Genomic DNA, 22,167 nt, shown 5'->3' on the forward strand with positions numbered 1-22,167 from the left:
GTCTCTTTTAGGGATCTATTCATTCTTTCTACCTGTCCTGAGCTCTGGGGCCTATAAGCACAATGTAATTTCCAGTTTGCCCCCACCGCCTTGGCTACTGCCTGTGTTACCTGCGAGATAAAAGCTGGTCCGTTGTCTGATCCTACCATGGCAGGAAAACCAGACCTGGGTAAGATGTCTTCTAGTAGCTTCTTAGCCACCGTCTGAGCCGTTTCATGCTTCCTTGGGTATGCCTCCACCCAGCCAGAGAAGGTGTCCGTAAATACTAAAAGATATTTATAACCATACTTTCCTGGTTTGACTTCAGTGAAGTCGACTTCCCATTGGGCTCCCGGTCTGGTGCCTCTGACCCTGGTTCCTTTTGTATTTCAAGTGGCTCTCGCGTTGGTGAGTTGGCAGGTCTTGCAGGCAGATACAACTTGCTCTATTTTGGTGTCCTGTTGGTGAATCTTGATTCTGGCATGTAGGATTAAGTCTTTTAATTTTCGGGCGCCCATGTGAGTAGACCGATGCATGTGCTCTAATATTGAGACTCCGAGCCGGTCTGGCAGCACGAGCTCCTTGTTAGGTGAATACCACCATCCCATTATCTCCTGGGCCATGGGGAGTTTCTTGATCCGCTGTAACTCCTCGTGGGAGTATTTGGGCTGGTCTGGTAAAACTGGGTCTCCCCAGGCCGGTAGTTGTTAAGACGTTTTCTAGCTCCCAACGTTAGCGCCTTGGTGAGGGCGACGAGCTCTGCTCGCTGGGCTGACGTTCTGGAGGGTACATCCTCCGCCCACACGGTGTCCGTTTCTGTGACCACCGCTGCACCCGCATACCTGTGTCCATCCCGCACAAAGCTGCTGCCATCAGTGAACCAAGTAGCCTCGGCATCACGGAGGGGCCGGTCGGTCAGGTCCGTCCGGAATCCATGTACTTGTTCCAGGATTCCCACACAGTCATGTAGGGGAGCACCTAGGTCAGGGTTAGGCAGCAGGGTGGCAGGATTGAGGGCTGCACTGGGGTGGAACCGCACTCGTGGAGGGTTGAGTAGGAGGCTCTGGTAATGAGTCATACGTGTATTGCTCAGCCATCTATCCGGAGGCTGTTTCAGGACGCCTTCAATGGTGTGTGGCGTCGTGATCCAGATCTCCTGTCCTAGGGTCAGTTTGTCTACGTCCTTGACTAGGAGTGCTGTCGCTGCAATAATTCTTAGGCATGGCGGCCAGCCGGCAGCCACTGGGTCTAGTTTCTTGGACAGGTAAGCCACCGGGCGGTTCCAGGGGCCTAAGGCTTGAGTTAGAACCCCTTTTGCTATTCCCTTATGTTCGTCCACAAAGAGGTGGAAGGGCTTCGTAATGTCTGGTAGGCCCAGGGCTGGGGCACTTAGGGAGGGCCTTTTGTACCTGATTAAAGGCAGTTTCTTCTTTTTCAGCCCATTTAAATGTTTTCCCCTCTTTGGTAGCTTCATATAGGGGCCTGGCGATCTCAGCAAAACCCTCTCGCTGTGTATCTGAGCCTTCTTCGTGGACGCCCGGTACCCTAAGGCCCCCTGGGTAGCCAGCAGGTCCTGGGTCCCTCGCTCACAGTCTTTGGCCTTGTCGGCAGCAATCAGGGTGTCATCTACGTACTGTAGGAGGGCGAGGCCAGAGAGCGATCCACAGACTGGCAGAAGAAACTCCACACCTAAATAGAGAGAAGCTGCATCAGAAAGGTTAGGAAGGTCAGAAAGGTGGAGGCTGGCTGCCTGCAGAATGGGCAGAGAAAGTGAGCCCTCACCCCAGGGAGCTCACCCAGTGAAGACTAATCTCCATAACATTTGGCATTAAAACCCAGCGGGGCTGAATTCCCTTGAGTTTAGATCCTGGAGCTTTGGAGGTCAGCTGACCCAGCACTGGGTGATATAGGAGGATGAGTGATAGCCAGGTCCCTGCCTGTGTAGACAGGCAACGTCAATGTGGCATTTTACACAATGCCGAGGCAACAGGAGACAGATGTATTCATGCTGATTCCTGAGTGTGTTGGAGGACTTCAACAGTGAGGGAGCTCACAGGCACCATTTTTCTCCCCCAGCCTCCCAGAATAAGCACAGAAGCACCCACCAGAGGCGGAGGCTGCACAGACACTTGCTACCTAACCCGTTAGCAGCACGCCAGTCCCAAGGGTTCACGGGGGACTCACCACACCAAGTCTGCTGGTCTCAGGGCAAACATTCTTAAAACCACAAGGGCACCCTGTCCGGCAAGCTGCATGCATAGCTGCCACAGCACGCTGTGCACATCTGCACCTCACCCAGCTGTGCACATCCAGGCACCCTCATCTCTCTCACCCAGCCACATGTCCCCAGGCACAGACATGCTCTGTGCATATCCTCACGCCCCTAGCTTCCACCGCTGGTCCACAGCCCGGAGCCACCAAAGGACATCGGGAAACCTGGCATAGGACTAGTAGCCTTGTGCAACTTTCCTAACACTCCTGCCCTGCTCCCAAGTTACCCAGCGGGCATACCACCCCACAGCTGGCCTGCCTGGGTCCCACTGACACCACTGAGTGTAAGCACAGCCCACAACAGGCACGCAATCAGTGCAGACATCTACACTGAAAGGAAAAGTAACCCAGACACAACAGCATGGAGTGAGCAATACCCATGCGATATCCTCCTGAAGGTCCAGGTCCTATAAATGGAGATGTGCACTACTCAGGACCCCAGGACCTCTTTTTCAGACCGTCGTTAATTTCAAGATCAGAAGGCACAGCTGACTTTCTTAACACAGAGAAATAGAGCCAGAGAGACAGACAAAATGGACACACAGAGATGTTTATCCACAATGAAAGACCTAGTCAAAGTCCCAGCCAGAGATCTAAGCCAAAGAGATATATATAATATACCTCATACGGAATTGAAAGGAATGATCATAAGGACACTCACTGGAGGTGTGAAATGAGTAGAAAAGTGAGACCCCTGACATGGAGATAAGAAATAACACAGCACACATTGAGGACACAATAAAGGAGAAACACGCTAGCTGGAATGAACAGAGGGACGGAAGAAGCAGGCGAACAAACTAGTGACCTCGAAGACTGAGTGTTGGAAATGAATCACACTGAACCAAGGAGAGCACAGGATTCTGCAACGTGAGATGAGACTAAGGGAACTCAGTGACTACAGGAAAGATAATAATACTCATATTGTAGGACTCCCAGAAGGAAGAGAATTTGGGGCCGAAAATTTATTTGAGGAAATAATAGCTGAAAACGTCCCTAACTGGGGGAGGGAAACAAACATCCACATCCAGGAGACTAGAGAACTCCCATCAACATCAACGAAATCAGGCCAACACACAAACATATTGTAACCAAACTTGCAAATTACAGTGACAGTAAAGAAAAACTCTGCAAAGCAGCAAGACAGAAGACCTCAACTCAGAAGGGAAGACCCATAAGGCGAGCTGCCCGATTTCTGAACAGAAACTCGACAAGCCAGAAGCTAGCGGCATCACATATTCAAAGTGCTGAATGGAAAAATCGGCAGCCAACAATATTCTATCCAGCAAGGCTATCCTTCAGAATGGAAGGAGACACAGACTTTCCCAAACAAAAACTAAAGGATTCTGTACCACTAAACCCGTCCTGCAAGAAATATCAAGAGGGATTCTTTGAGTGGAAAGGAGAGACCAACAGTGACAGTTTAGAGACAGAAGACACAAATCAAGTAAAAAATGAATATGTCTGCAAAACAAATCAGTTAAGGAACTCAGAGAAATGGATTTGAATTGTAATAACCTCTACCAAAAGCCCAGGGAGGAGAAAATAATGGGTGCGAAGGTAAATGACCATCAACTTAATACAAACTGTTAAATGCAGAAGAGGTTATATAAACACCTGACAGTGACCATATGCTAAAACCAATCATAAATATGCTAAGAACAGAGATAAGGAAATCAAACTATATCACTAAAGAAAAGAAGCAAAACATGAAAGAAAGGCAAGAAAGGATCAGAGAAAATCATTAGAAACCACAGCCAAACAGGCAATAAAATGGCAATACGTACATCCATATCAATCATTACTTTGAAGGTAAATGGAGTGAATGCTCCAATCTAGAGACGCAGGGTGTAAGCATGGATGAAAAAACAAAACCGATTTGTATGCCTATAAGTGACCCACTCTACACCTCAAGAATGATAGTGAGAGGATAGAGAAACATTGCACACATTAATGTCAAATGAAACCTGGAGTAGCAACACTTGTATCAGAAAAAAATACACTTAAAAAAAGTACATAACAAGAGAGAGAGGAGGACACTGTATAACAGTAAAGGGTACAACCCCAAAAGAAGATATAACAAGTGTAAAAGTATCCCACAATTCGGTGGGATTTATTTCCAAGCTGCCAAGGTGGTTCAATATTTGCCTATCAACCAATGTGACACAATACGTCAACAGGAGAAAGGATAAGGACCACACGATCGGGGCACCTTGGTGGCTCAATCCTTTAACAGTCTGACATCAGCTCAGGTCATGACTTCATAATTCGTGAGTTCGAGTCCCGTGTCAGACTCTGTGCTGAAGGCTCAGAGCCAAGAGCCTCCTTTGAATTCTGGGTTTCCCTCTCTCTCTGCCCCTCCCCTGCTTATGCTCTCTCTCAAGATTAATAAACTTTAAAGGAAAAGAACCCTACGGTCATTTCAATACACGCAGAAAGGAGCATTTGACAAAGTACAACATCCACTCAGGATTATAACCCCCCTAAAGTAGGTTTACAGGAAACATACATCAACGTAATAAAGGTTATCTATGAAAACCCTGCAGTTATAATCCACCTCAATGGGGAAAATCTGAGAGGTTTTCCTGTAAGGTCAGGAAGAAGACAAGGATGTTTACTCTTACCACTTTTAATAAATTACTGGAAGTCCTAGCCACAGCCAGCAGACAAACGAAATGGAACTAAAGTGAAATAAATAATATAAAACAAAATGAAATAAAATAAAATAAAATAAATAAATAAAATAAACAAAATAGAATAGAATAAATAAAATAAAATAAAATAAAATAAATAAAATAAAATAAAATAAAATAAAATAGAATAGAATAAATAAAATAAAATAAATAAAATAAAATAAATAAAATAAAATAAATAAAATAAAATAAAATAAATAGAATAGCATAGAATAGAATAAATAAATAAAATGAATAAAATAAATAAAATAAAATAAATAAAATAAAGTAAAATAAATAAAATAAATAAATAAAATAATATAGAATAGAATAAATAAAATAAAATAAATAAAATAAAATAAATAAAATAAAGTAAAATCAATAAAATAAAATAGAATAGAATAAATAAAATAAAATAAATAAAATAAAATAAATAAAATAAAATAAATAGAATAGCATAGAATAGAATAAATAAATAAAATAAATAAAATAAATAAAATAAAATAAAATAAATACAATAAAATAGAATAGAATAAATAAAATAAAATAAATAAAATAAAGTAAAATAAATAAAATAAATAAAATAAAATAAAATAAAATAAAATAGAATAAATAAAATAAAATAAATAAAATAAAATAGGGTAGAATAGAATAAAATAAAATAAAATACATAAAATAAAATAAATAAAATAAATAAATAAATAGAATAGAATAAAATAAATAAAATAAAATAAAATAAAACAAATAAAATAAAATAAATAAATAAATAAAATAAAATAAATATATAAAACACCTCCAAATCTGGAGGAAGTGAAACTTTCACACATTGCAGATTACATGACACTATATAGAAAACCCTAAAGAGTCCTCCCAATAACTGCTAGAACTGATAAATGAATTCAGCAATGTCACAGGATACAAATCACTGTGCAGAAATCTGTTGTATTTGGAGAAAACACTACTGAAGCAGTAGAAATAGAAATTAAGAACACAGTCCTATTTACACTTGTACACCAAATAATAAGATGCCTATGAAGAAATCTAACCAAAGTGGTGAGTGACCTATACTCTGAAAAGTATAAAACAGTGATGAAATTCAAGATGACACAAAGACATGGAAGGACATTCCATACTCATGGGTCGGAAGTACAAATATAGTGCAAGTGTCTCTACTTCGCAAAGCAATGGACACAATTAATGCAATTTCCATCAAAATACCAACAACATTTTTCACAGAACTAGAGCAGTCCTCAAATGTGTATGGAACCACAAAAGACCCCAGTCTTCAGAGTGAACAACCTTGATGTGAAGTGGTAATTATGGATGGCGTTATGCCTCTGAATCTTCTGCTCCAAAACACGGTAACTCTGGCCTAGGCATTTGAAGAAACGGTAGACATATCCCAACCAGGGATCATTTTACAAAATACATTCTACACACGTACCTTCAAAACTTTGCAGATTATGTAAAATATGGAAAAATCTAAAAATTGTCATGACCAAGTGGAGCCTAAGGAGACAGGATGACTCTAATGTGCCAGCTGGGATGAGTCTGGGACAGAAGAGGTTCAAACCGAAGCGATCTGAATACAAATATAAACTTTAGTTCATACTACCATATCTCTTCGGGATACCGATTGTGATCATGTACCAACTCATATGACATCCATAGTCAGAAAACAGTCTGTTGTATGTAGAGACTCAACAATATCTTCCCCATTTTTCCGGTAACTAGAAACCCATCACGAATGAAAAGATTATTAGTAATCATGGTTTTATGTTTGTGACACACGATATTATATGACTAGATCTAATATTAGTTACTAGTGACGGCCATGTACCTATTCTTGTTGTTCTTAGTATTGTTTAATTGAAATAATAGCATTCATGGTAGAGAAAACTGAATGCATGATAAACACTTCATAGAAACATCTACTTTATATACTTTAAGATAATAACGTATGCATATAGCACTCTATTATGTGATATTTAAATTAAGTGTTTTTCTGATCTTAAACGAGCATGTCATTGAAAGGCTTTCCATAAAGGTGGTTATCCTGGATAATGAATGATACTCAGATTTTACAGGATATACTTCACTTCATGCCTGAACACTGTCAAAACTAAAAATGTACACACGGCCAGATGAATCATTGTGACTGGCTCACTGATTGTAAAGAATCCTTGGTTTAATATTTTCACACATATTTTTTTATCAGGAATACAAGAGAATCAAATGTTTCCAAATCAAAGAGATATTCAAAGACTGGAAGAACAATAGGGAATTCGCGGGGTTTCAGAAGAATAAGATGTGACCATGAAGTGGCAGTCACAGGCAAGCAGCTTTTTCTGTTCCACTTTGACAGGTTTGCATGGGGATATGTGACCTGCCAAAGGGTAGGTCCTGGAAGTACCAGAGGGAAAGACAACGCTTTAGGGAGAGGTGACTTGGAAAGGGTGCTTCTGTGCCTAAATGATGGCTCAGCAACCTCGCTGGGGGTCGGTCCCTGGGTGAAAGACATCGAGAGGCCAACAGTAACCTAGACTCCCAAAGATCTTAGTAACATAGATCAAAGTAACTTAGAGCCACAAAGATCTTAGAGCCACAGAGTTGATCTTCCTCTATGATTAGGAGATAGTTACAGTGTCACAGGATATGATCATCGGGCCGGCAGTAGATGGCTTAAATATTATTTAGGGCTATACATGTAATAAAAAATGTATACATAAAATTTGGCTTTGGAATGTTAAGAAAAATCACAGGCCCAGCATGGAGTTCCTTATGCTAAGGTCCCATGTCACTAAACCTAATCTCATTCCTGTAGGAATGTAACCTTTAACCAGTCAGCAAAGAATTTCCTAGCCAGTGCTGGAAATATAGCTCATAGATCCTTGCCATTCCCCTCAGAGAGGCAGTCTTGCCTAAATCAGGTATTCCATGCTCCTAATTTTTTTAAGTTTATTTATTTTGAGAGAGAGAGAAAGAGGGCACATGCAAGGGAGGGGCAGGACCAGAGGGAAATAGAGAGTCCCATGACCACGAGGTCATGATCTGAACCAGGATCAAGAGGCAGACACTTAACCAAGCCATCCAGGCACCCCGAGAATGTGGAGTTTCAAAGGTTGGAAGCCTTGGCTGGGACACAGCCCTGAGGGCACTGGCCTACTCCTGAAGAGAAGGCAGCCAACAACTGCCTAGTAAGGCAGATGGCATGGAAACAGTGATCTGGACAAAGCCTGGTGCACACAGTGGGCAGATTATACACTCATCATGGAGACTATCCCTGAGAAGCAGTGTTCACAATGAGGGGACAGAGAGCTAGGACAGAGGAGCTGCGTGGTGCCATTTCCCTGCTCTGCCCCCTGCCCCCTGCCCCCCAGCATAAACACAGAGCCGTCGGCTGGAAACAAGGCAGTTCCCACACTGGCTGCCTAAGCTGCTTACACCAACCCCACCTTCCTGTGCTCTGGCAAGACTGGCCTTCTAGGTCATTCAAGGTTGCCTCAGTCCCAGTGGAGCTGGCCCCTTCCCCAGAAGACCAGGTGAAGCCCATGACCACACCACCTCTCTTGACCAAAGAGTTGTGCAGGGCTTCACTTCTAGGAGCAGTCGTTTCAAGTCTCCTTTCGCAAGCAGATCAGAGCAGACCTAGATCAGACTCACCTCATTCTGGCCAAGGACCCTACCTTGCCCATACAACTGACCTGAAGGATAGTGCAGCCAGAACACAAAACAGTGCACGCAACACACACCACAGACACTCCGTGAAGTGCCAGGCCCTGGACACTGGATGACCTCCTCTTCATAAAACCATTCAACTCACAGGCAGGTAACACAATGAGCTTTGGTAACACAGAGATGGCAACTACTCAACCAAAATTCCAAGACGAGAGGAAGGCAACCCAAATGAAAGAATAAGATAAGGTCATGGGCAGAGAAATGGAGGGAACACTTCCAAACTCATTCTATGAGGCCAGCATGGCCTTGAGTCCAAGCTGGACAAAGACCCCACTGAAAAGGAGAACTACAGACCAATTTCCCTGATGACCATGGATGCAAAACATCTCAACAAAGAGTGGCAAACTGGCTCGCGGTCCATGAGTTCGAGCCCCGCGTCAGGCTCTGGGCTGATGGCTCAGAGCCTGGAGCCTGCTTCTGATTCTGTGTCTCCCTCTCTCTGCCCCTCTCCCGTTCATGCTCTGTCTCTCTCTGTCCCAAAAATAAATAAAACGTTGAAAAAAAAATTAAAAAAAAAAAGAGTGGCAAACTGGATCCGAGAATACATAAAAAGAATTATTCAGCACAATGAGGTGGATTTTATTCCTGGGATGCGCAATCGATTCAACGGCAAAAAAACTAGTAGAATGTCACTAAATATATACATATCAATAATTACTCTGAATGTAAATCGACTACATGCTCCAATCAAAAGACAAGGATAGGGTGTCAGAATGGACAAAAAAATAAATAAATAAACAAAAACAAAAAAAAAGAAAACAAGGCCTATCTAGATGCTGCCTACAAAGCCTTATTTGAACATATGTCAGTCACCTGCAGATTTAAAAGGAGGGAATGAAAAAACATTTGTCATGACAACAATGCCAAAAGAAAGCCAGTAGCAATACTTGTATTAGGCAAAATAAACTTTAAAACCGAGAGTGTAGTTTCGTACCTTTTGGGTCAATACCTAGTAGTAAAATTGCATGCACCCTATATTTATAGCAGCATTATCAACAGTAGCCAAACTATGGAGAAAGCCCCATCAACTGATGAAGGTATAAAGAACCTGTGGGGTGTGTGTGTGTGTGTGTGTGTGTGTGTGTGCATGTATACGCATATGTACTCACGTGTATGCTCCTATATACACACATATATACATACGTATATACAATGACATGTAACTCAGCTTCAAAAAGAATGAAATCCTGCCACTTGCCACGATGTGGATGGACCTAGAATGTATTATGCCAAGTGAAATATGTCAATCGGTGAAAGACACATATATGATTTCACTCATGTGGAATTGAAGAAACAAAACAGATGAAAACATGGGAAGGGGGCAGGAAAAGAGAAGAGTGGTGACAAACCACACGAGTCTCTTAACCGTAGAGAAGAAGAGTGAGGGTTGATTGAGGGAGATGTGTCGGTGCTGGGCTAGATGGCGGACGAGTATTAAGGACAGCACTTGTTGTCATGAGTGCTGGGTGTCGTATGTAAGGGATGAATCACTGGATTCTACTTCCGAAACAGAGAATGTGCCATATGTCAACTAAGACTGATATTAAAAAAATAAATAAAGCTGTAACGAGATGAAGACAGACACTATCTCATACTAAAGGGGACAGCCACACAAGAAGATCCAATGGTTGTAAATTTTGATGCGCCCAATATGCAATCACCAACATATAAAACACTTAACAAAACCATAAAGGAATTGATAATAATATAACGATAATAGAGGACTTTAACACATCAGTCACATCAATGGACAGAACCTGTAAACAGAAAATCAACAAGGAAACAATGGCTTTGAATGACACACTGGACCAGATGCGTTCAACAGATGTATTCAGAACACTCCATACTAAAATGGCAGAGTACCTATTCTTTTCAAGCGCCCATGGGGCATTCTCCAGAAATGATCACATTCTACATCACAAATCAGACCTCAACAGGTACCTAAAGACAGAGATCAGACCAAGCATCTTCTCTGACCACAAAGCTAGGAAACTTGAAGTTAACCACACTCATAACACACACACACACACACACACACACACACACACACACAGACACACACACACACAGGGGGAAAGGCCACAAATAAAGGGAGGTTAAATAACATGCTACGAAATGAACGGGTCAAACAGGAAACCAAGAGAAAATACACTGAAACAAATGAAAATGAAAATACACTGGTAAAAACCTTTGGAATGTGGCAAAAGCAATCTGAGATGGAAGTATATAGCAATACAAGCCTACCTTAAAGAGCAAGAAAAATCTCAAACACTCCTAACTTACAACTAAAGGAATGAAGAACAGCAGGAGGAAGGAAATCATAGAGATTTTTTTTTTTACTTTTTTTTTTTAATCATCCCTTCAGTTTTAGAAACTCAGAGGTAATGCTTTATAATGGTTTCTGGAGGTTAGTTTTTTTTTTTTTCCAATATATGAAGTTTATTTTCAAATTGGTTTCCATACAACACTCAGTGCTCATCCCAAAAGGTGTCCTCCTCAACACCCATCACCCACCCTCCCCTCCCTCCCACCCCCCATCAACCCTCAGTTTGTTCTCAGTTTTTAAGAGTCTCTTATGCTTTGGCTCTCTTCCCCTCTAACCTCTTTTTTTTTTCCTTCCCCTCCCCCATGGGTTTCTGTTAAGTTTCTCAGGATCCACCTAAGAGTGAAATCATATGGTATCTGTCTTTCTCTGTATGGCTTATTTCACTTAGTATAACACTCTCCAGTTCCATCCATGTTGTTACAAAGGGCCAGACTGCATTCTTTCTCATTGCCACATAGTGCTCCATTGTGTATATGAACCACAATTTCTTTATCCATTCATCAGTTGATGGACATTTAGGCTCTTTCCATAATTTGGCTATTGTTGAGAGTGCTGCTATAAACATTGGGGTACAAGTGCCCCTATGCATCCGTACTCCTGTATCCCTTGGGTAAATTCCTAGCAGTGCTATTGCTGGGTCACAGGGTAGGTCTATTTTTAATTTTTTGAGGAACCTCCACCCTGTTTTCCAGAGTGGCTGCACCAGTTTGCATTCCCACCAACAGTGCAAGAGGGTTCCCGTTTCTCCACATCCTCGCCAGCATCTATAGTCTCCTGATTTGTTCATTTGGCCACTCTGACTGGCGCGAGGTGATATCTGAGTGTGGTTGGAAATAATAGAGATTAAGGCAGAAATAAGGGATATACAAACCAAAAAGACACTAGACCAAATCAATGAAACCAGGGGCTGGTTCCTTGAAAACAGTAATCAACATGAAAACCTCCTAGGCAGAGTTTTCACAAAGAAGAGAGAAAGGACTCAAATAAAGAAAATTACAAATAAGAAAGGAGAAACAACAGCCAACACTACAAAAATACAGTTAGAAGATAATATTATGAAAAACTATAGGCAACACATTGGACACTCTGAGAAAAATGGACACATTCCTAGAAACACAAAAACTACCAAAACTGAAACAGAAAGATACATAAAATCTGAAAACAGAAAGAAATCAAATCAGTAAGAAAAAAAAAAAAATCTCCCCCAACACAAGAGTTCAGGGCCAGAGGGCTTCCCTGATGAATTCTACCATCCATTTAAGGAAGAGGTAATATGTATTCTCCTCGAATTATTACAGAAAGTAAAAAAGAAGGAAAACTTACAAATTCATCTTATGAGGCCATCATTACCTGATACCAACACCAGATAAAGCCTCCACCAAAACTGAAAACTGCCGGGGCGCCTGTGTGACTCGGTAGGTTTACTGTCCAACTCTTAATTTTGGATTAGGACATTATCTTGCGGTGCGCGGGTTCGAGACCCACATTGGACCGTGCATTGACAGTGTGGGGCATGGCCAGGATTCTCTCTCTCCCTGTCCCTCTGCCCCTCCCTCACTTTTAGGTACTCTATCTAAGGAAGGAAATAAACATTTAAAAATATGTTAAAAAATTTTAAATAAAACTGCAGGCCAACAGCCTGATGAGTATGTATGCACAAATTCTCATTAAAATACCTTCAAATTAAAGTCAACAATACATGAATAGAATCATTTACCATAATCAAGTGGGATATATTCCCGGGCTGCAAGGGTGGTTCCACATTCACAGATCAATCAACATGATGCACCACAGTAATGGAAGAAAGGATAAGAAAAATATGATGCTTTCAACAGATGCAGGAAAACCATCTGACAAAATGTCACATCCATTCATGATAAAAACCCTCAGCAAAGTACATTGAGACTCAACCTACCTGCAAATAATAAAGGTCATCTAGGAAAAACCCACAAGTCATCTCAACCTCAATGGGGAAACATTGAAAGTGTTTCCTCCAAGGTCAGGGAGAAGACAGGGATGACCCCTCTCACCACTAGTATTCCACATAGTACAGGAAGTCCTAGCCACAGCAATCAGACAAAAAAAGAAACGAGGCATCCAAATTGGCAAGGAAGAAGCAGAACTTTCGCTGTTTGGAACCGACATGATGCTCTCTATAAACAACAGGAAAGACTCCAATGAAAATTGCTAGGATCGATATACGAATTCGACAAATCACAATATACAGAAATCAATGTACAGATATCTATTGCATTTCTGTAGACAAATAATGAATTAACAGAAGAGAAAGTAAGGGATCCATCCCATCGACAGGTGCACCAAATACCCCAAGATACCTAGAATGAACTTAACCAAAGAGGTGAAACACCTGTACTCTAAAGGCTGTGAAACACTGATGAAAGAAATGGAAGAGGACACAAAGAAAAGGAAATAGATTTCACCCTCATGGATGGGAAGCAGAAAATACTGTTAAAATGTCTACACTCCTCAAAACCATCTGCATATGTAATGAAATCCCTATCACACTAAAAAAAACATTTGTCACAGAACTACAACAAATAATCCCATGATTTGTATGGAACAACAAAGACTCCAAACAGCAAAAACAAAATTGAAGAAGAAAACGAAAGTTGGAGGCATCACAATTCCAGACTTCAGGTTGTATTAAAAAGCTGTACTGAACAGAACAGTATGGTCCTGACCAAAAACAACATCATCATCAATAACAACAACAACAACAACACAGATGCAAAGATCATTAGAACGGAAATGCAGAAATGAACTCACACCTATATGGTCAATTAATTCTCAACACAGCAGGAAAGCATATCCAATGGAAAAGAAAAGATAGTCTGGGGACACGTGGGTGGCTGCAAAGCGTGTGACTGTGGATTCAGCTCCGGTCATGATCTCAGGGCAGTGCAGAGCATGTGTGGGATTCTCAGTCCCCATTTCTCTCTGCCCCTCTTCTGCATTCTCTCTGTCTCTCAAAAATAAATACATACACTTAAAAAAAATCTCCTCAACATATGGTTTTGGAAAAACTAGACAGCAACCTGCAAAACAAAACAAGACCAACAACGGACCACCTTCTTACAACATACACAAAAGTAAATCCAACATGGATAAAGACCTATGTGTGAAACCTGAAACCATAAAAATCGCAGAGGATAATTAACGCAGGCAGTATCTTATTTGACATTGGCTGTACAAACATCTTTGCAGATACATCTCCTGAGTTGAGGGAAACACAAGCAAAAATAATGGGACTTCGTAAAAGTAAAAAGCTTCTGTCCCAAAGGAAATAATCAACAAACCTAAAACACCTACAGAATAATATTTGTAAACGACATCTGATAAAGGTTTACTGTCCACAATATATAAAGTCATACAGAACCCAAAAAAGGAGAAATCTGGTTAAAAATGGGCAGAAGACACGAACGGACATTTTCCCAAGGAAGACATACACATGGCCAAAGCCATGTGAAAAGATGCTCAACAATACTGATCTTCAGGAAAATACAATTCAAAAGTACAACGAGATAGCACATCACATCTTTGAGAATGACTAAAATCAATGAATGATGAAACAGCAGGTGTTGCCAAGGATGTGAGGAAAGAGAAACCCTCTTGCACTGTGGGTAGGAATGCACTGGTGCAGCCACCTGGAAAACATCACGGAGATTCATCAAAAAAAAAAAAAAAAGCAAATGGAACTACCTTAGGATCCAGCAATTTCACTACGAGGTATTTCCACAAAGAATACAAAAATAATCCTTCAAAGGGATACATGCACCCTGATGTTTACAGCAGCATTTTCTACAACATCCAAATTACGGAAACTTCCCGAGCATCCATCAACTGATGAATAAGGTGAGATGTAGTGTATGGAATGTAATATTATTGAGCCATAAAAACAGGAAATCTTGTCATTGGCCACGAGGCGGAGGAGCGACAGAATGTTATGCTGGGTGAAAAAAGCCTGTCAGAGAAAGACAAATATCAGGTGATTTCATTAACACGGGGAAATGAAACAAAACAAAGCGGGGGGGGGGTGAAGGACCCAGTGACAAACAGACTCTTCACTGGGAAACAAACTGAGGGCGTCCACAGCGAGGTGAGGGAATGGGTGAAACAGTTGCTGGGGATTAAGAACGCCCCTGGGATGAGCACCAGGCGACGCGTTACTCTATATTGGACACCTGAAACTAATATTCCACTGGGTCTTCACTCACTGGAATTTAAATTAAAAGGTAACATAAGGTTAATGACACCTACCTACCAGGTTTTCTGTAGTTTTCAATCACTTCACTAGGTTGGAAAAATAACCATGAAATTTTTAACAAAGGATGTATGATGTGGGGGACAGTTTGTGCCCGTACCTCCGTCTCTGGTTCCAGCAGGACGCAGAAACTGGGTGCCAGCTCGTTCTTCTAGAAGGTCCTGAGATGAGCATTTCATGTATTCACGTCCTAACGGAATGCAGCTCCCGTTCCTCTGAATTTCTGTCAGGGTTTCATCCCGCAAACGAGCCTGAATCCGGAACAAACCATCGACTGCATCGATGAGGTGATGTCGTGGGACCCCGCAATCCATGAGTCCTTCAGTAAAATATGTCTTGTTCAAATAGTGTCTGGGAAGGGGAGGAATGAAACACAGGAGCAACCCAGAAAATACAAGTGCCTGTGCTGCCCAGCAACCAGCTTGCCCAGGGAAGCAACCCAGCGCCCCCTCCTCAGCACCCAGCACAACAAGGCAGCTTCTCCCTGGTGACTCAGGAGATGCCAAGTTGCTGCAAAGCTCCCAAGGTCTCCCCTGGGGTGGGCGGCAGAACGCGCTGGAAAGGCAGCTCTACTCTCTGTCCTGAGGCAGAGGCAGAGGCCCTGAGTCCTCTGGGAGCAACAGGGACCCTTCCTGCTCTCAGGTGCCCTGGGTCAGAAAAGCCGATGGTGCGCCCTCTGCTGGCCATCACTGTCCAGGCAGAGGAACCCGCCCCTCCGGGTGTGTGGTGCTCGAGCTCTCTCTGCTGGCCACCATGGGAATTCCTGCAATGTTGAAGGCCCGGGGGGCCCAGCTGAGGGACCGAAGGTGCTCTGGGCAACCCAGCCTGTTCTCCACATTGGGAAGGGTCTTAGTGACAGGGCCTGGGACACCAAGAAATCTTTTCCTTCTCCTTTCTTGTGAGGGAAGAATGAAACCGAATTTGTTAACGTAATGACATCATTTGTCATGCTCTAAGCAATGTTCCCAGAAAAATAGACCGGAATTTACACATGCTGAACAAGAGGTAATGGTGTTGACCACCTAAGTGTTTAGGTTAGATAAAGAATGGACACCTTTGAGAGAGAGAGACCGGCTTCCAGCTATGGAATGAATGAGCCTAGGGATACAAGGGACACCCAATGGAAGAGAGTCCATCCTGTAATAATACTGTTGCATGCTTTCACAGGATAGCTACACTTGTGCTTAAGTACAACATAATTTATAGACATATGGAAGGACTACAATGTATGCCTAAAACGAATACAACAAATGTCTGAAGAATATTTCAATTAAAAGTCGACATCCTTTATGCTATCTTTAATTTGTCTTTCTTTGCCAATAAACTACCATTCCTGGGGCGCTTCGGTGGCTTACTTGGTTCAGGGTCCGACTTCCACTAGGTCATGATCTTGCAGCCCATCAGTTTGAGCCCCGTGTCAGGCTCTATCCCGAAAGCTCAGAGCCTGTAGCCTGCCTCAGATTCAGTATCTCCCACTCTCTCCCCCATCCCCAGCTCGGGCTCTCTCATAAAAGGAAAAAGAAACATTAAAAATGAAAAATCATTCCTAATTTAGAATCTGTGAAATTCTGTCTATACCCGATTCTCCAACATGACCATCTTGATGTTTAGAGCTTATCTGAAAAGTCACTAATAATATCTGATGACACATATGTGACAAGGTCAGCATGCAACTTACAGGGAGCTGCACATCTGTTGTGAATTTATGACATGCATCCATGGCTTATATTTCCCATGAAATGTGCTTTAGGGATACGGATGGATGAAATAATGTCCATCAGTCGTGTAGGTCAATTTCCTACAGGACCATCATGCCTTCAATTAGTAATTGCCATCTCTTCAAAATGAAAAGAAAGCTGGGAAAAGGAATTGTCTTTGAGGGATGTAAGAGAAGACTATGGTGTTTTAAAGGTTCACCTACCTTCTGGAATCCTCAGATTGGTTGTGGACAGGACCATAGCAACCCACGATTTGGATGCACACAGCTCATTCCAGAGGGAGAATACGGACCTTCTTGTCAAATACTTTTTATCACTATCAGCCGTTCAACTCTGCCAGGTGCAGACTGCCGGACCTGGGGGCAACACAATGCCTCATGCCTGGGTTCAGACCATGAGGAACGCCAGCTGGTGGCGGGACGGGGGAAATCCCACAGGGCCTGGGCCAGTGAGGCAGATGACCCCGGGACACCTCCCCACAGGGCGGGCTCTGGAGTTTACCTGCCAAAGAGCAGCACACTCTCCCTGAAGACATCCTTCTCCATGACAGAACATAACGCTGAGCCCCACAACGCTGAGCTCCTGACATCCGGGAGAAGTGACAGATGCCCATCTTTTCAATTGCAATGACCTCTGCAGAGCTTGGCCCCAGGGATGTTGGAGTCTTAGAGTCATGAAACTATGATGCCCGTGATACCAGCCCTTTCTGCCCCAACACTCAGAGCCACTTCACACATCCCCTCTCCCCTGGACCATCTTGCCCCGTCCACATACCTGGACCAGGTCTCCACTTTTCTCCTTGTACTTCCTCTTTGTCTCTGTTTCTCTCTAACCACACCTCTCTGTGTTTCTTCCTTTCACTCTCTCGGTCTTGCCCCATTCCCCTATCACTCATCCAGTTTCTCCCTCCTTACCTGTCTCTTTGTCCACCTCTCCCCAGGCTTCAGGCTATCTGCTCTGTGCATGCAGCCCTGTCCAGGAGCACAGGGCACTCCTGTCTCTCTCTCGTCATGTTTTGTCCCAGGCCCTGATCACAATGGAGGAGAATCCCCCATATAGCAGCTGCTCATGTTGACATTTGCTAGACCAAGGCTGCCAGCATGTGGACAGCCAGACGTTTACCCTTGGTGGCCCAGCCATGACGCAAAAGCTACTGGAGGGCTGGCTGCTTCCCTAAGCTGGAAGGAAAAAGGGGCTCACAGGGTTCAGGCTCCCTGATGTAGATTGGATTGGCTGATGTAGAAGGAGCCATAGGCTTACACCCAACTCTCCTGGGTGGTGTCGAAGGAACCTATCTCAGACCATGGACCTCTGCCCGCCCCATGCCTCAATACGGCATCAGGGGGATCCTTAGGGGACACCGTGTGACTCGCCAAAAAATTGCATCATTTGCCCCCTTGGAGGCCACTGGGATGTGTGCTATTGGTGGCAGCTGGGAACGTGGGCTGTGAAGCCCGGTTTGTCCACTCAGGATGGGGCAGAGGCCCGGGGACAGGGGCGCTGCACCACGTGCGGGGGTCCCTCCGTGGCCCTTACGGCCAGGCCAACGCGGGGGAAGAGACGTGAATGCACTGGCAGGAAGCGGGGCAGGGTGGGTGGACAGCGCCCCGGGCCGGGCCTGCCACGGGCTCTGTGGCCTCTGGTGCTCAGACGTGTCGCGAGAAGTGCAGTCAGCCGGGGGTGGGCAGCCAGGGAGGGAGTCTGGCCTCCCGGGTGTGTGATGGGGAACCGGCCCCCCAACCCCCTGCACACACTCTGCCTGACACCCGGCTGCCTTTCTTCCCCATCCTCCACCCCCAACCCCCCCCCCCAAATGGAACACTGCCCAAGCCGCCCGCCCACTTCCTGTGGCCAAAAGATAAAGGACCATGGGGGCCCCCAGAGCAGAGACCCGTGGAGCCTGGCAAGGTAGGGGCGCTGTCCCCTCTCACACGGCTGCAGAGGCCCCTGGCCCACCCCTGCCCTGAGCTGTCCCTCCGTAACCTCTCTCTTTGCAGATGCTGTGGCTGTTGCTTCTGACCCCCTTCTTCTCGGGGACCTGCGTCGCGGGGAGCCCAGGTGAGTCCTGACCCCACGGGGGTCCTCCCTTCCCAGAGGCTCCTGTAACCTTGTCTCCAGTTCCAGTCGCTGGGGGGCCTTGGGGCTGCCTGTCCGTGCCCTCGGGGGAGGCCTAGGTGGGGACAGGACTCGGCCCTGGACCCCGAGGCCCGGCCTCCCTCCCCCCTCATGTTGCTTCCCAGCCTCCCTCCCTGAAAACGAGCTGGTGGGCATCGTCGGGGGCCACAGTGCCCCCCAGGGGAAGTGGCCGTGGCAGGTCAGCCTGAAAGTCTACGAGTATAACTGGGCCTCGTGGGTGCACATCTGCGGGGGCTCCCTCATCCACCCCCAGTGGGTGCTGACCGCCGCCCACTGCATCGACCGGTGAGTCCCGCTCGCTGCTGTCCAGCTCTGGGCGAATCAGGAGGTGTGGGAATCCGGACTCCAGGCAGGGTTCAGCCTCCCCGCGGGGCGGAGGGGGCTGCCCTCGAAGGACCCGCCTCCGTGGCTTCTTTGCGACCCAGGAAGGACGCCGACCCGGCAGCCTACCGCATCCATGCCGGGGACGTGTACCTCTACGGGGGCAGGACGCTGCTGAATGTGACCCGCGTCATCGTCCACCCCGACTACATCTACGCCCATCTGGGTGCGGACGTGGCCCTGCTCCAGCTGTCACACTCTGTGAAATACACGGCTAACGTCAGGCCTGTCAAGCTCCCGTCGGCCCTGCTTGAAGTCACCCCAGAGGACGAGTGCTGGGTGACCGGCTGGGGCACCATCATGGTGCACCGTGTGTACGGGGTGGGGTTAGGGAGGGGTTCGGGGCCGCGCGAGGCATTTCCCGACCTGGCCACACGGAGAAGTCCTGGCGGGTGGGCGGCTGCAGGTTCTGGAAAGGAATCGCCTTCCGACACCCTCCCCCACCCCACCCCGTGTGCATCCCAATCGGGAGATCCGACCCCAGAGGCTGGAGGGTCCCTGAAGCACAACTGAGCTCGGGACCCAACACTGTGATGAGGAAATTCATATTCTTAGTTTTTTTCCAACTTATAGGAAGACATTGGGGGGGCAGGCAGAAACCGTCACCCCCCCCCCCCCCATTTTCTTTCCGGTCCTTCGAACTAAAGGCAGAATCCACCTTCCGGGTGTTAGGAATTTAGAGGGAGATGGGAACCCTGCACCCTGGGGTCCCCACGGTAGCGATCTGTGTGGGAACCCAGGCTCGCGGCCAACAGCGGGGGCCACGCTCCAGCCTCCGGTCACGTCTCTCCCCCAGAGTGGCTGCCTCCACCCTACCGTCTGCAGGAGGTGGTGGTGAGCCTGGTGGAGAACGCCGTCTGTGACCAGCAGTACCACAACGCCACCAGCCACCGCTTCGCAGGCAGGAAGATCATCCAGGACGACATGCTGTGTGCGGGGACCGAGGGCCGGGACTCCTGCCAGGTGAGTCCCAGCCCATCCCGGCCCCCACCCCGTGCTGGAGGCCAGCCGGGGCTCAGTGCTGTCTCTTCTTCCTCAGGGCGACTCCGGAGGCCCTCTGGTGTGCAAGACAACGGGTGCTTGGCACTTGGTGGGAGTGGTCAGCTGGGGCGAGAGCTGTGCGGCGAGAAACCGTCCCGGGGTCTACGCTCGCGTCCAGACGTACGTGCCCTGGATCACGCAGCAAATCGGGAGGGGCCTCTGACCAGGGCCTGCTGGCCGTCCGCCCGGCTGGGCCCGGAGGAGCGACGCCTTCCTCCCCCCAGAGCCTGCTGCTTCAGCCTCTGCGTCCCCGTCCCTGGCCTGGGCTCCGCCTTCGCTTCTGGCCTCCTCAGTGTCCGGGACTTCCCTGACTGCTGGGGGAAGGAGCAAGAAGATGCCAGGGGGCAGGCGGGAAGTCCCTGGGGCCCAGGGTGCCTCGCTGTGCTGTCAAATTAAAGAGCTTGAGGAATGACCAGAGTGCGGTCAGTCTTTGTGGAGTGGGCTCTCCGTGAGAGCGTGTCAGCCAGCCCCGAGGTACAGGGCGCCGCGCTGGGGCTGGTGTCCTGCCAGGCTTGGCAAGGGAGAGTGAGGATCTCAGGGTTGGCTCCACTCTGCGGCCACAACCCCCAGCTCTGTCCTGCACCAGAGGCCACCACGTGGTTCCAACCTTGCATCCGTCCCTCCTTCCATCCCCCATCTTTCCAACCATCCATCTGTCCATCCCACTTCTCTCATAAGGCAAGGGATGTTCTGGGAATTAACCAGTTGCCACGCAAAAGTGACCTGGGTATGATGCCAATATGTCCTCCCCTTTAGGGATGTGCTTGCCCATCTGGGTACCTTCAGGTGAGGGTCCTCGCTGGCTCCCCAGGGGGAGTTGGGTATGAGCTCCAGGTTGGGAGTCCCTGGTTGGGTATGAGCTCCAGGTGCTGGGCAGCAGCCGGGGAGAAATGCACCGTAGGCAGCCGGGTGAGGGGCTGGAGGCCATGGTGCCCCAGGGCCATGAAGTGTGTGCGCTGCAGGGTTACGAGGTGCCCTGAGCCCATGTGCCGGGACTGGGGTGGGGCAGGGAGGGCCCATTCACCTGCTGTGCAGAACGGATGAGGGAGAAGGGAGGAGGGAGGAGGGAGGAGCTGAGGGGCAGGTTCCGTGTCAGGCCCCACCTGCTCCTTCTGGGCACCTGCACCTATGGCTGTCCCCACCATTTGCGCCCCGTGGATGCTGCCCCCTGGACTAAGTGGCCGGCTCTGGGCCATACAGGCCACAGCAGGACGAGGGCGGCCCCAGGTGGCCTGTCTGTAAACCCACGTTTGTTTTTCCCCGTCACCCGGACAGGGGTGGGATGGGTGTCCCCCACCTCCAGGAAGCCCTCCCCGGTTCCCAGGGGACACAATGGCTCGTCTCCTCTGTCCTCCAACTGTCGGGTCTTCGGGGCCGCCCCGGAGGGTCCCAGCTCGAGGCCCAGAGTGAGCCAGGAGACAGTCAGGCCCTCCTGACAGGCGTCTGTGCCAGCCCACGCTGCCCACGTCCCTGCCCCTGCGCCCATCTCAGGGTCCCGTGGTCTTCACCACAGATCAGATGGGCACAGCCCCCAGCTGCCCAGCTCAGAGCAGGCGCTTCCTAACCGTCCGCCGTGTGGCCAGGGCCTGATGACCGAGCCGATTAGGGGCCCTGGGAGGGGGCTGG

General features: G+C 46.7%; 2 protein-coding genes across 4 annotated transcripts; one reads left to right on the forward strand and one right to left on the reverse strand.

Moving 5' to 3' along the window:
* Positions 1–226: 226 nt before the first annotated feature.
* Positions 227–18,748, reverse strand: LOC123382533. 3 transcript variants are annotated; one of them, XM_045047658.1, is made up of 4 exons: positions 17,485–18,747; positions 17,187–17,339; positions 15,366–15,584; positions 227–1,668 (listed from the first exon to the last, which is right to left on the reverse strand). In XM_045047658.1, the coding sequence occupies exons 2-4, from the start codon at positions 17,221–17,223 to the stop codon at positions 587–589; spliced, it is 1,338 nt and encodes a 445-aa protein (XP_044903593.1). In that variant the 5' UTR covers positions 17,224–17,339; positions 17,485–18,747; the 3' UTR covers positions 227–586. The 3 variants fall into 3 exon arrangements, with proteins under 3 accessions (XP_044903593.1, XP_044903595.1, XP_044903594.1); XM_045047660.1 differs by having other exon boundaries at positions 15,366–15,616; XM_045047659.1 differs by having other exon boundaries at positions 17,187–18,748.
* A 92-nt stretch (positions 18,749–18,840) lies between these two features.
* Positions 18,841–20,953, forward strand: LOC123382535 (serine protease 29-like). Its single transcript, XM_045047662.1, has 6 exons — positions 18,841–18,891; positions 18,981–19,041; positions 19,224–19,404; positions 19,545–19,810; positions 20,297–20,463; positions 20,540–20,953. The coding sequence occupies exons 2-6, from the start codon at positions 18,981–18,983 to the stop codon at positions 20,702–20,704; spliced, it is 840 nt and encodes a 279-aa protein (XP_044903597.1). The 5' UTR covers positions 18,841–18,891; the 3' UTR covers positions 20,705–20,953.
* The last annotated feature ends 1,214 nt before the right edge of the window (positions 20,954–22,167 follow it).

The sequence above is a fragment of the Felis catus genome, chromosome E3 (assembly GCF_018350175.1).
Source record: "Felis catus isolate Fca126 chromosome E3, F.catus_Fca126_mat1.0, whole genome shotgun sequence".
NCBI lineage: Eukaryota > Metazoa > Chordata > Mammalia > Carnivora > Felidae > Felis > Felis catus.